The following is a 14919-nucleotide window of genomic DNA, read 5'->3' on the forward strand; positions in this document are numbered from 1 at the left end:
TTGGATAGCTAAATTCAGCAGACAGAGTGGCGATTCAGATCGGTTTTTGGCATATTTTTACATCTTTACAAACCAGAGAATTATGTGCGCTGCAGCTGGCGACAGCAGCATCTAAGGGAGTGTGCATTTTGAAGAACAGGGTGTGCCAATACAGCATGTGTCAGGAGGAGGTGGAGACAGTTTGATATATCTAGATGGATTAAGGTAGCAACACAATTGTTCATAATCATTCATTTACACTACTGCTATTGTGTCAAATATATCTACTATCGAAAATAAAGTTCATTAAAACTTTTGTTTTAGTGATCTATTAAACTGTATTTTATTTATGGTCTTCATCCATAAATTGTTGGTTACATGTTTATACAATTACCTTACCAGCCCTAGTGTGTGTTCATGCGCAACGCTAACTAGAGAGAGCGGTGGAGACACACCTGATGCTCGAGTCTTTGGGCTGTTGGTCTGTGATGCAGATGCCTTTGTCACACTGCTTGCCCACCAAACTGTGGGCATGGAGGTGGGCATCTTTAGAGTTGGTCACCAGCTGTACCACCACACGTGCCAACCCCTGGTAGTTACAGATCTGCAAAGACAACACCAATGTCCTTTTTAGAGGGAGACACTTTTTAGACAAGCTATTATAATGATAGCCTAGTGTGCCAGACTGCTTACATAGTATGGTGGTGTTTTAAAAAATAAAATAATAATCTTGTCAAATCTCAAAAATGTGCTCTCGGGTTTATTGGCTCTTGGCCTGTGTGGCTAGTTCAGTCATACCTTGACTGAGTGACAGTTAGGAGCTAGAGTGTTACTGTCACTTTGTGCTTGGTTTCTCATGTGGTTATTCAGACACTTTCTCTAGGGGGAAAATTAGTCACTTTTGCAACAACAACACACACATAATTCGAAACAGTTAAAAATCCCAGTCCAAATGGTAAACAATTTCTGAGTGATGAATTAACCAAATGAGGTTAGTCACACACTTTCTCTAGGGGGGACGTGTGTCACTCATACGTCAAAAAACACACACATACAAATCACACATAAACACACAGCATTCAAAACAGTGGAATATGCCAGTAAAAATGGTAAACAATTTCTGAGTGATGCATCAACCAAATGAATATATGAAAGAAATGCTGAATGAAAACAGTTTTACACATGGCTCAGATTTTGACAAAGGGTTATATGCTGACCACACCGCCTGTGTTGTATGGGAGAGCGTTGCAAAATAAATGTACACATACATCTTATTCAATAATTTCATCCAAACGTTACCAGGCGGTAACATAGAACATGGTTCTATTTTAGACACTTGAGGCGCTGTCAAGTCCCACCTCTCCCCACACACATACACACATACACGTGGGTGATTGACAGATGAACAAGGTCCACACTTCAGTAGGTTGCAGTAATGCACCTAAAAAAGTTTGTTGCCAACTGCCATAAAAAAAATCCACAGAAGAAGACTGAACTAGGAGATATTACTAGAAACTAACTAGGTTTCTCCTATGGATTCATTGTCGGAGTAGAGAACACACGATTTTGTGTGACTCAAAAATGGGTCAAAATTCTACAAAGATCCAGCAAAAAAAAAAAAAAAAAAAAAAAGGGGGGGGGGGACATGTCTATATCTCAGGACAAATTAGCTAGCAACATCAAGCTAGCTAAATGTCCATGAATGTTTCATGTGTGTTTCAACCTTCTCCCAAATATAGTTGATTCAGTTTGTTTTGAGAACATTCCTGGTCATCCCTACTGCCTCTGATCTGGCGGACTCACAAACATAAATGCTTCGTTTGTAAAGTGTTGGAGTGTGCCCCTGGCTATCCGTCAATAAAAAATAAAATTATACTTTCACTTTTCATACGTAAAAATATTTAAAACCAAATACTTTTAGACTTTTACTCAAGTAATATTTCACTGGGTGACTTTCACTTTTACTTGGGTCATTTTCTATTACTTTTACTCAAGTATGACAATTGAGTACTTTTCCCACCACTGCTAAAACAGTTAAGATAAGGCAATTAAAAAGGTAACTATGCCTACCTATGCCTATCAATCCAGTGGCCATTTGATTTGAACACTCCATCACAAGTGTGCTACAGAAACACAGCTAGCCAAACAAAACCATCTGGCTGGTGCACATCTGAATTAAAAGGGTAACTTCACAAAAACAAATCAACATTTCTAATATTTTACCCAGACCTAAAAGAATTGTCCCTTATGTTGCTTAAGAATAGTTGTGCAGTTAAGAACTCCAATCTTGTTTTTCTATATAAAAAGTGTGAAGAAAAAAATCAGACCTCCTCTAAAATAAATTATTTTTCTAAATTGGTGCGACCAAAACATGTTTTGGTGCCACCAACTAAAAATGTCAGTAGCACCAGTGCCACCAGTGGAAAACATTAGTGTAGAACCCTGAGTTAGGGTAGGTTTCACAATCTCAGTCCTTCATGTAACCAGGGCTATTTTCAAACAATGGTAAAATGTCAAGTTCTACCACAACTTCAGCTAATGATCCCATCCTTCTAAAACCCTTCACAGGAAACCCCTCAGCTTATCAGTCACCCATTCTTCACAGAGAAGAGAATGCACATTTCTCTTCAGTGAACAGATATGAATTGCATGCAGATGAATGACTTTCTATGACACACACACCAACGTCTCACAAAGTTCTGTTCGAACTAACAGGAAGCAAACATAGATCTAACAATAGTGTAAACATGCTTGATCTGTCAAAGGCTGATACCACTCATTTAATGCCGTCACAATGATGCATCACATACAGTACCAGTCAAAAGTTTGGACACACCTACTCATTACATTGTTTTTCTTTATTTTTGCTATTTTCTACATTGTAGAATAATAGTGAAGAAATCAAAACTATGAAATAACACATATGGAATCATATAGTAAACCATAAAATATTTAGATTTGTTTAACACTTTTCTGAGATTCTTCAAAGTAGCCACCCTTTGCCTTTGACAGCTTTGCACACTCTTGGCATTCTCTTAACCAGCTTCACCTGGAATGCTTTTCCAACAGTCTTGAAGGAGTTTCCACATATGCTGAGCACTTGTCTGCTTTTCATTCATGCTGTGGTACAACTCATCCCAAACCATCTCAATTTGGTTGAGGTCAGGTGATTGTGGAGGCCAGGTCATCGAAGGTAGCACTCCATCACTCTCCTTGGTCAAATACCTCCAGGCTGTGTAAGGGCTATGTTTTGGGTCATTTTCCTGTTGAAAAACAAATGATAGTCCCACTAAGAGCAAACCAGATGGCACGGCGTATCGCTGCAGAAGGCTGTGGTAGCCATGCTGGTTAAGTGTGCCTTGAATTGTATATAAATCACTGACAGTGTCACCAGCAAAGCACTCCCACACCATCACACCTCCTCTTCCATGCTTCACGGTAGGAACCACACATGCAGAGATAATCCGTTCACCTACTCTGTGTCTCACAAAGGCAAACCAAAAATCGCAACTCATCAGACCAAATGACAGATTTTCACCGGTCTAATGTCCATTGCTTGTGTTTCTTGGCACAAGCAAGTCTCTTCTTATTATTGGTGTCCTTTAGTAGTGGTTTCTTTGCAGCAATTCGACCACGAAGGCCTGATTCACGCAGTCTCCTCTGAACAGTTGATGTTGAGATGTGTCTGTTACTTGAACTCTGAAGCATTTATTTGGGCTGCAATTTCTGAGTCTGGTAACTCTAATGAACTTATCCCTCTGCAGCAGAGAAAACTCTGGGTCTTCCTTTCCTGTGGCGGTCCTCATGAGAGCCAGTTTCATCATAGCACTTGATGGTTTTTGCGACTGCACTTGAAACTTTCAAAGTTATTTACATTTTCCAGATTGACTGACCTTCATGTTTTAAAGTAATGATGGACTGTCATTTCTCCGCTTATTTTAGCTGTTCTTGCCATAATATGGACTTGGTATTTTACCAAATAGGGCTATCTTCTGTATACCACCCCTACCTTGTCACAACATAACTGATTGGCTCAAACGCATTAAGGAAAGAAATTCCACAAATTAACTTTTAACAAGGCAAACCTGTTAATTGAAATGCATTCCAGGTGACTACCTCACGAAGCTGGTTGAGAGAATGCCAAGAGTGTGCAAAGCTGTCACTTTTTTGGTTACTACATGATTCCATGTGTTATTTCATAGTTTTGAGGTCTTCAGTGTTATTCGACAACAGAAAATAGTACACATTTAAAAAAAAAACTTGAATGATAGGTGTCCAAACTTTTGACTGGTACTGTAAATGAATAACTCTGGGAGTGATGGATGCTTATGGATATCAACACATGTAATAGACACAAAACGTAAAAGTATGCCATCTAACCACTTTGAAATCTTACACAAAAGAATTACTACACTGTAGACAAATGTCTTCACTTCACCTCTTTCTGGTTCTCCCAGCCAAAATTGGCCTACATACAAAACCAACCACGTTCCAAAAAATGGTACATAGCAGTCAGAGGGTGAGACTGAAGAACACATTTTGAATTTGCCTACCTAGAAAAGTCTTTAGCCTGCCCTGGAGTTCAAATGTCTCTCGCCTCAACCACCGTCTTTATCCACTGCATTTAAAAGAGAACTCATATCAATGTACTATGTAACTTTATGTACAGAAGCACAGCATAAACAGTGGGCTATATCTGCCTCTACAACCTATAGAACAGGTTTGAGAGACACCTCTATGTTTTACACTGAGGCAGTCAAGATTCTGAGACTGTGGAGGCGATCTGAAAACACAGTTTCCTGTTGGTGATGCCACTTGACAGTCCCTAGTAATTACCTCTATGACACAGGAGGAAATTCCCAACAGGCTTGAAACAAAGTAAATGGCAGGGGGAGGAGGGGGGGATGATTTGTATACACTCCCCTCCATATGTATTTGGACAGTGAAGCTAAAATTGTCAATGTGGCCTTATACTCTAGCATTTGGGATTTGAGATTTCATATGAGGTAGGGATACAGAACGTCACATTTTATTTGAGGGTATTGTTATAAATAAGTTTTGTAATTTAGAAATTAAAGCACTTTATATACAGTGGCTTGTGAAAGTATTCACCCCCTTGGCATTTTTCCCCCTTGTTTTGTATAATTTAATTTACACAACATGCCTACCACTTTGAAGATGCAAAATATTTTTTTTTATTGTGAAACAAACAAGAAATAAGAGAAAAAAACTAAACTTGAGCGTGCATAACTATTCCCCCCCAAAAGTCAATACTTTTGAAGCAATTACAGCTGCAAGTCTCTTGGGGTATGTCTCTATAAGCTTGGCACATCTAGCCACTGGGATTTTTGCCCATTCTTCAAGGCAAAACTACTCCAGCTCCTTCAAGTTGGATGGGTTCTGCTTGTTCTGATTAAAGAAGCTATAAAACTGGCCTTCTTTAGACTAGTTTAGTATCTGGAGCATCAGCATTTGTGGGTTCGATTACAAATTTGCTAGAAACAAAGAACTTTCTTCTGAAACTCGTCAGTCTATTCTTGTTCTGAGAAATTACGGCTTTTCCATGCAAGAAATTGTCAAGAAACTGAAGACCTCGTACAATGCCGTGTACTACTCCCTTCACAGAACAGAGCAAAATGGTTCGAACCAGAATAGAAAGAGGAGTGAGCGGCCCCGGTGCACAACTGAGCAAGAGGACAAGTACATTAGAATGTCTAGTTTGAGAAACAGACACCTCACAAGTCCTCAACTGGCAGCTTCATTAAATAGCACCTGCAAAACACCAGTCTCAATGTCAACAGTGAAGAGGCGATTCCGGGATGCTGGCCTTCTAGGCAGAGTTGCAAAGAAAAAGCCATATCTCAGACTGGCCAATAAAAATAAAAGATTAAGATTGTCTGTGTTCATTTGCCTGTCTGTGTTCATTTGCCTCTCTGCCTAGAAGGCCAGCATCCCGGAATCGCCTCTTCACTCTTGATGTTGAGACTGGTGTTTTGCGGGTATGATTTCATTTCAGTTTAATCCACCTGAAAAGACAGAACAAATAATACAACAAATAGTGGTTAAACTCAAATACACCAATTGATTTAATTTTTTTTTTTTTTCTATATAATTTATCATTTAAAAATAATGTATCATAAATAGGACTGGTGGAGTTGTCACACATATGCAGCTAACACAGACATGGAAATGTCTGCTCTACCCAAAATTACAACCAACTAATTGCTGCATTACCAGAAAAATGGAAGAGGCAAGTGGAAGGGGGAAAAAGTAAGGAACTTATCTGTCGGCCCTGCATTAAAGAACGTAAATGGTTAAAGAAAATGGTTTCAGTTTCATTTAAGGACCAAAATTGACAGCTGTGCCATATAAGTTGCAAAATAGTTGGGAAGAGATTTTCGATGTATTGATTCCATGGCACGTCGTTTATGAATTGACATGCAAAAAACTACCCTGGATTCAAAACTTTTATACGAAATTCTTGCAACCAATGGAATTTTATATATATGTGGGATACATTCTTCCCAACTCTGCAGATTCAGCTTTGAGGAGGCAGAGTCATTAGATCATTTATTTTGATATGGTCCATATGTAGCTAGTTTTTTGGTCACAAGTCCAGGAATGGCTGAAGAATTGCAACATTTACCTAGAACTAACGCTGCAGATAGCAACACTGGGTGATTTGAAAAGCCATAGTCAATCGATCAATGATATAATCATTATTTGAGCAAAAACAAAAATGTATCTTTAATTTACAATCTGTAGAAGCTATGAAAGAATAGAAAGGTTCAGTACTGTTGTGAAGCATCACAGCACAGTTGAAAAATATATGGCAAATAGAAATCCAAAATGGATGGTGATGGGAGGAGTTGAATGGAGCTGAAGGGTGGGACTAATAACAACAAGATAACAAATGTAAAACATACAGGGTCTGTAAAATGTATATAGGTTCAGAAATGTTGTGAAATAGCACAGTTACAAATAGAAATCAAACTGGATGGACATCAGAAATAGAGGAAGGACTAAAAACAAACAAAATAACTATTGTAAAATAGATTGTGTCTGTAAAATGTGTATAATAAGTATAAACTGAAGGTAGAAGCCTAAATGTCTTTGTTTATTAGGTTTCTCCAAAAATCCTGTGAACAGAACTTAGAGCTTACTGAAGAAATTAAGAGGACATTCCTCTTTCCCCTGACCATTGAATGACTATCCATTCTCATGTCTTGCTCCAATAAAATATCACTTAAACCTTTTAGCAAAAAACCCTCAGGTGTAAAGGTTAAAATGTATTGAAACAAAAGCACGCTCAGAAGATGAGAGGTTGGAGTAAGTGACTCATCACCAACAGACAATACCTACTCTTACTGCTTGAGGGAAATATTTGGAGGCATAACAAGAGGGGATTTCCCAGAGTACAGTCTGAACATAGTTCAAATTGCCTAAAGATACAAATAATGTATCTGTGTGTGTTTGTGTGGGGGAAAATTGTGTTATTTGTATGAACAGATTTCTGTCAGGATGGACATTTAAATGTTAGCTTGAAATGCAGGCGGAGCTTATTAAAAAGTTTTCATTCACACATGAAAAAAATGATTACACCTCAAACAGGTGAGACACAAAATTCCTAGGAGTCTCATGGGGAATTCCTACTTCCGCTTGTTTCGTTGAAAAATCAAAAGAAGAAAAGGCGAGAAGGACGGACAGCAGGCCTCAACGAGGGAAAGGAAAAAAGAAAGTAAAGGAGGGAAGGGAAAGAACAAAGGAAGGATGGAAAGACAGAATGAAGGACAGACGGTGTGAATGAAGAATGGAAGGAAAAAAATAACATGAAGAAGGACATGTTGGTGGGACCATAGAGATACATAAAGGACTCGTCTTTGTATCTAGGCCATTATAGCATCTGTGACAGCATGGGTCATTGAGGCAATCTCCGTTTTGAGGTAGCCAATTTTCTTCTTCACAATTGGCTGATCCCTCCTTATGACCCAGTTGGACATGACTCCCACACAGGTCCCACCCAGTTAACTACATTAAAATGTTGGAAGCCCTCAATTAGAGGTCTTCCCTTCCACCTGTACCCGAATACCCGATCAAGAACTGTAAATAATGTCACAGGTCTGGGTCGGATCTGATATGTCTTGGGTATGTATAATTTTAAAATGACTTGTCCGGAAGGACCCGTACAGATCCAAACACGACTGCTGCATTTACATTTACATTTAAGTAATTTAGCAGACGCTCTTATCCAGAGTGACTTACAAATTGGTGCATTCACCTTATGACATCCAGTGGAACAGCCACTTTACAATAGTGCATCTAAATCTTTTAAGGGGGGTGAGAAGGATTACTTTATCCTATCCTAGGTATTCCTTAAAGAGGTGGGGTTTCAGGTGTCTCCGGAAGGTGGTGATTGACTCCGCTGTCCTGGCGTCGTGAGGGAGTTTGTTCCACCATTGGGGAGCCAGAGCAGCGAACAGTTTTGACTGGGCTGAGCGGGAACTGTACTTCCTCAGTGGTAGGGAGGCGAGCAGGCCAGAGGTGGATGAACGCAGTGCCCTTGTTTGGGTGTAGGGCCTGATCAGAGCCTGGAGGTACTGAGGTGCCGTTCCCCTCACAGCTCCGTAGGCAAGCACCATGGTGCTGCAGTAGAGAGAGAGACATTTGATCCTTTATGCTGCTGCTCTTGCTTTTCACGAGAGTGGAGAGTGTGGCTTGTTGTTTGACAATCTTAAGTCAACAAAGCGGCAATAGGCTACAGTCATAGAGCCTCGCACCTTCTCTGGCAAAAGTTAGGAGATATCTAATCAATGGAAGATGGAATTAAAATGACAATTAAAAGTTAAAGAAGGAAGATAGGCCACAACGACCAAGAGCCAATGTGTAGGCTGCTACTTAATTTTCTGAATGGAGTTATTATTAACTGTAGGATGAGAAAGCGCATGCAGCCTCAATTAGCCTAGCTAGCTAGCTAACATTAGCTACCTTAACTAGCTTCTCCCGGTTTGATGCAGTCAAGACTGGTACTACGTAATCATATTGGATGATAAATAACCTAGCTATGCAGCTATTAGTCTACTATAGCGCGCGCCAGCTTGGTTGGTTGCTGTCTCTTCCTACTCAACTTGTCACTCGCGCTTTATCAGCGCCGGTTAATAAGGTAGCTTAAATTACTTTTCTCCTTCTTCCCTAACTCGGATCGGACCGGGTCTGCATCCGACCAGGTCTATACAGATGGGATCTAGCTGTCTTCGGGATCACTCGAAACAGGTCTCTATATTTAAAAAAAATATTTATGCATATTGGGTCTGAGTGGGAAAGACCCTGGCCCATTTCGAAACGGGTCCACCTCTACCCTCAATGGCGCTGCCCATGCTAATACAGCCTTTTGGTCACTAGAGGCCTCTATCTTTCTCTATGGGTGGGACTTACCTTGACCTGGGGATATGACTTCCTGTTCTTCTCGCTGGAGGCCCCTGGAAGCCCACCGTGAGAGGGTCCCTCACACCCATAACGGAACCTGAAGCCCCGCTGAACAGACATGAATGATAGTCAAATAAACCATTTTTAATATCACTTTGAAATATGTTAACATTTTAATTTTGAGTGTACTTTGATTACATAGCCTATGCTGTAACTGAGAAAAGGAGCACACTGAAGACAAGGGTTACCTGTTTAGGCTGTTCAATGATTTCGAGGTAGGGTCCATCTGCTGTAATTAAGAACAAATAAACAATGGTTTACATTAGTTTTACAGCAGGACTGGCTGACCCTCCTCCTACTGTATTGGGTGTGAATGCTTTTGCTCCAGCTCTGCTCTAACACACCTGATTCTACTAACTAATAAGCGGCCAATGAGGACATTGATTAGCAAAAGCAGGTGTTAGAGCAAGGCTGGAACAAAACCATGAACAATCAGTAGTTCTCTAGGGCCATCCCTCTTCTTAACAAATATCTTTAATTGAGCTCAGGTGCTGTAGTAGAGGTTGTATTTTGAATCAGATAACCAAAACTAACAAAGTTATGACCTTTTAGGGATGGGGGCCTGGGCTCTGTAGTTCCATGTCAACAAAACAATGGTTGAGGCTTTTACCAAATATGACAAAACCTCTTGTGATAGTCGTCTCATCTTGCTCCTCAAACAATTGTTAGCTGAGCCAGCCTCTTCCTCTTCCTGCCTAAAGCAGAGCCCGCTGCCTAAGCCACATCCTCCCTCCGATGTAACTTCAATCAAACACCTTATCAGCCAAATTATACTCGGCTTCGGCGCTCTATAGAACAGACGACCTTCTTCAGGACATTGAAATTCAACATTTTCCTTCAGCTCTAAGAATGGAGCAGAGCCCTCACAGGATGGCTGTATCCATACCTGTAAGATTAATGAAGTAATGAGCATCAATATAAAAGATTGAGGGGTATGTCCATTCATTTAGACTGCTCTTGAATATGGGTAAATGTGGGTAAAGAGATGGGTATCCCCCTGAGAAAGTAGTAGTTTCCATTATTCCCATTCCCACAACCTAACCACTAGTCTCGCTTAAACATTGGTTTTAAAACAGGCCACTTGAGGACAATGGAGAAGTGAAAGTTAGAGAAGGAGAAGTAGGCTTATGTCTAAATTATAACTCTGCAACAATATCATGACATAAAACTGAGTTTAAAAAAATGACCTTTACATAAAAGAGGTGGCGAGCATGAGCTTACTCTTGACAATAAAAGCGCTCTACAATTTTAGGCTACCACTGGCATTCACGAAATTACATCTTTGGATGGACCCATTTAATCTGTATTTTGGAAACATACATACAGCGCATTCGGAAAGTATTCAGACCAGTCACTTTTTCCACATTTTGTTACGTTGCAGCCTTATTCTAAAATGGATTGAATAGTCCCCCTACACACAATGCACCATGAAGAAAAAGAAAAAACAGGTTTTTAGAAATGTTTGCAAATGTATAAAAAAATTAAAATAAAACTGAAATATCATATTTACATAATATTATGACCCTTTGTTATGAGACTCGAAATTGAGCTTAGGTGCATCCTGTTTCATTGATCATCCTTGAGATGTTTCTAGAACTTTAATGGAGTCCACCTGTGGTAAATTAAATTGATTGGTCATGATTTGGAAAGGCACACACCTGTCTATATAAAGGTCCCACAGTTGACAGAACATGTCAGAACAAAAACCAAGCCATGAGGTCAAAGGAATTGTCCTTAGAGCTCCGAGACAGGATTGTGGGTACAAAAACATTTCTGCAGCATTGAAGGTCCCCAAGAACACAGTGGCCTCCATCATTCTTAAATGGCACAAGTTTGGAACCACCAAGACTCTTTCTAGAGCTGGCCGCCTGGACTAACTGAGCAATCGGAGGAGAAGGGCCTTGGTAAGGGAGGTGACCAAGAACCCGATGAGCACTCTGACAGAGCTCTAAAGTTCCTCTGTGGAGATGGGTGAACCTTCTAGAAGGACAACCATCTCTGCAGCACTCCACCAATCAGGCCTTTATGGCAGAGTGGTCAGATAGAAGCCTGCTGTGGGGATGTTTTTCAGCGGCAGGGACTAGAAGACTAGTCTGGATCGTGGGAAAGATGAATGGAGCAAAGTACAGAGAGAGCCTTGATGAAAACCTGCTCCAGAGAGCGAAAGTTCACCTTCCAACAGGACAACGACACTAAACACACAGCCAAGACAAAGCAGAAGTGCCTTCAGGACAAGTCTCTGAAGTTCCTTGAGTGGCCCAGCCAGAGCCCGGACTTGAACAAGATCAAACCTGTTTTCGGAAGTTTACATCCATTTAGGTTGGAGTCATTAAACCTCGTTTTTCAACCACTCCACAAATTTCTTCTTTTTTATTTTATTTCACCTTTATTTAACCAGGTAGGCTAGTTGAGAACAAGTTCTCATTTGCAACTGCGACCTGGCCAAGATAAAGCATAGCAGTGTGAACAGACAACACAGAGTTACACACGGAGTAAACAATTAACAAGTCAATAACACAGTAGAAAAAAATGGGAGTCTATATACAATGTGTGCAAAAGGCATTAGGAGGTATTCGAATAATTACAATATTGCAGATTAACACTGGAGTGATAAATGATCAGATGATCATGTACAGGTAGAGATATTGGTGTGCAAAAGAGCAGAAAAGTAAATAAATAAAAACTGTGGGGATGAGGAAGGTGAAAATGGGTGGACTATTTACCAATAGATTATGTACAGCTGCAGCGATCGGTTAGCTGCTCAGATAGCTGATGTTTGAAGTTGGTGAGGGAGATAAACGTCTCCAACTTCAGCGATTTTAGCAATTCGTTCCAGTCACAGGCAGCAGAGTACTGGAACGAAAGGCGGCCGAATGAGGTGTTGGCTTTAGGGATGATCAGTGAGATACACCTGCTGGAGCGCGTGCTACGGATGGGTGTTGCCATCGTGACCAGTGAACTGAGATAAGGCGGAGCTTTACCTAGCATGGCCTTGTAGATGACCTGGAGCCAGTGGGTCTGGCGACGAATATGTAGCGAGGGCCTGCCGACTAGAGCATACAAGTCGCAGTGGTGGGTAGTATAAGGTGCTTTAGTGACAAAACGGATGGCCCTGTGATAAACTGCATCCAGTTTGCTGAGTAGAGTGTTGGAAGCGATTTTGTAGATGACATCGCCGAAGTCGAGGATCGGTAGGATAGTCAGTTTTACTAGGGTAAGCTTGGCAGCGTGAGTGAAGGAGGCTTTGTTGCGGAATAGAAAGCCGACTCTTGATTTGATTTTCGATTGGACATGTTTGATATGGGTCTGGAAGGAGAGTTTGCAGTCTAGCCAGACACCTAGGTACTTATAGGTGTTCACATATTCAAGGTCGGAACCATCCAGTGTGGTGATGTTAGTCGGGCATGCGGGTGCAGGCAGCGATCGGTTGAAAAGCATGCATTTGGTTTTACTAGCGTTTAAGAGCAGTTGGAGGCCACGGAAGGAGTGTTGTATGGCATTGAAGCTCGTTTGGAGGTTAGATAGCACAGTGTCCAATGACGGGCCGAAAGTATATAGAATGGTGTCGTCTGCGTAGAGGTGGATCAGGGAATCGCCCGCAGCAAACCAACATCATTGATATATACAGAGAAAAGAGTCGGCCCGAGAATTGAACCCTGTGGCACCCCATAGAGACTGCCAGAGGACCGGACAGCATGCCCTCCGATTTGACACACTGAACTCTGTCTGCAAAGTAATTGGTGAACCAGGCAAGGCAGTCATCCGAAAAACCGAGGCTACTGAGTCTGCCGATAAGAATCTGGTGATTGACAGAGTCGAAAGCCTTGGCAAGGTCAATGAAGACGGCTGCACAGTACTGTCTTTTATCGATGGCGGTTATGATGTCGTTTAGTACCTTGAGTGTGGCTGAGGTGCACCCGTGACCGGCTCGGAAACTAGATAGCAAAGCGGAGAAGGTACGGTGGGATTCGAGATGGTCAGTGACCTGTTTGTTGACTTGGCTTTCGAAGACCTTAGATAGGCAGGGCAGAATGGATATATGTCTGTAACAGTTTGGGTCCAGGGTGTCTCCCCCTTTGAAGAGGGGGATGACTGCAGCAGCTTTCCAATCCTTGGGGATCTCAGACAATATGAAAGAGAGGTTAAACAGGCTGGTAATAGGGGTTGCAACAATGGCGGCGGATAGTTTCAGAAATAGAGGGTCCAGATTGTCAAGCCCAGCTGATTTATACTGGTCCAGGTTTTGCAGCTCTTTCAGAACATCTGTTATCTGGATTTGGGTAAAGGAGAACCTGGAGAGGCTTGGGCGAGGAGCTGCGGGGGGGCCGGAGCTGTTGGCCGAGGTAGGAGTGGCCAGGCGGAAGGCATGGCCAGCCGTTGAGAAATGCTTGTTGAAGTTTTCGATAATCATGGATTTGTCGGTGGTGACCGTGTTCCCTAGCCTCAGTGCAGTGGGCAGCTGGGAGGAGGTGCTCTTGTTCTCCATGGACTTCACAGTGTCCCAGAACTTTTTGGAGTTGGAGCTACAGGATGCAAACTTCTGCCTGAAGAAGCTGGCCTTAGCTTCTTAACAAACTATAGTTTTGGCAAGTCCTTTAAGACATCTTCTTTGTGCATGACACAAGTAATTTTTTTCAACAATTGTTTACAGACAGATTATTTCACTTATAATTCACTGTATCAGAATTCCAGTGGGTCAGAAATTTACATCCACTAAGTTGACTGTGCCTTTAAACAGCTTGGAAAATTCCAGAAAATGTCATGTCAATTAGCCTATCAGAAGCTTCTAAAGCCATCATTTGAGTCAATTGGAGGTGTACCCGTGGATGTATTTCAAGGCCTACCTTCAGAATCAGGGTTTCGTTGCCTAACACCATGGGAAAATCTAAAGAAATCCGCCAAGACCTCGGAAAAGAATTCAAGACCTCCACAAGTCTGGTTCATCCTTGATGAAAACGCCTGAAGGTACCACGTTCATCTGTCAAACAATTGTACACAAGTATAAACACCATGGGACCACGCAGCCGTCATACCGCTCAGGAAGGAGACGCATTCTGTCTCCTAGAGATAAACGTACCAGCCGCGCCCTCAGAGCATGCGCAGACCAGCTGGCTGGTGTGTTTACGGACATATCCAATCAATCCCTATCCCAGTCTGCTGTTCCCACATGCTTCAAGAGGGCCACCATTGTTCCTGTTCCCAACAAAGCTAAGGTAACTGAGCTAAACGACTACCGCCCTGTAGCACTCACTTCCGTCATCATGAAGTACTTTGAGAGACTAGTCAAGGACCATATCACCTCCACCCTACCTGACACCCTAGACCCACTCCAATTTGCTTACCGCCCAAATAGGTCCACAGACGATGCAATCTCAACCACACTGCACACTGCCCTAACCCATCTGGACAAGAGGAATACCTATGTGAGAATGCTGTTCATCGACTACAGCTCGGCAT

At 41.7% G+C, this 14919-nt stretch overlaps 1 protein-coding gene across 4 annotated transcripts in view; it reads right to left on the reverse strand.

Moving 5' to 3' along the window:
• The window catches only part of LOC118376596 (diacylglycerol kinase theta-like), a 70672-nt gene that overhangs the window by 16678 nt on the left and 39075 nt on the right, over nt 1-14919 (reverse strand). For 3 of the 4 annotated variants that reach the window (XM_035763332.2, XM_035763326.2, XM_035763338.2), the window contains exons 4-6: nt 9651-9691; nt 9412-9510; nt 435-583 (exon numbers count right to left, since the gene is read on the reverse strand). In XM_035763332.2, coding sequence (XP_035619225.1) covers nt 435-583; nt 9412-9510; nt 9651-9691 — 289 coding nt within the window. Of the gene's footprint in view, nt 1-434; nt 584-8338; nt 8623-9411; nt 9511-9650; nt 9692-14919 lie in introns of those variants that run through there. The other variant, XR_004824064.2, reaches the window with a different exon arrangement.

The sequence above is a fragment of the Oncorhynchus keta genome, chromosome 4 (genome assembly GCF_023373465.1).
Source record: "Oncorhynchus keta strain PuntledgeMale-10-30-2019 chromosome 4, Oket_V2, whole genome shotgun sequence".
Classification (NCBI taxonomy): domain Eukaryota; kingdom Metazoa; phylum Chordata; class Actinopteri; order Salmoniformes; family Salmonidae; genus Oncorhynchus; species Oncorhynchus keta.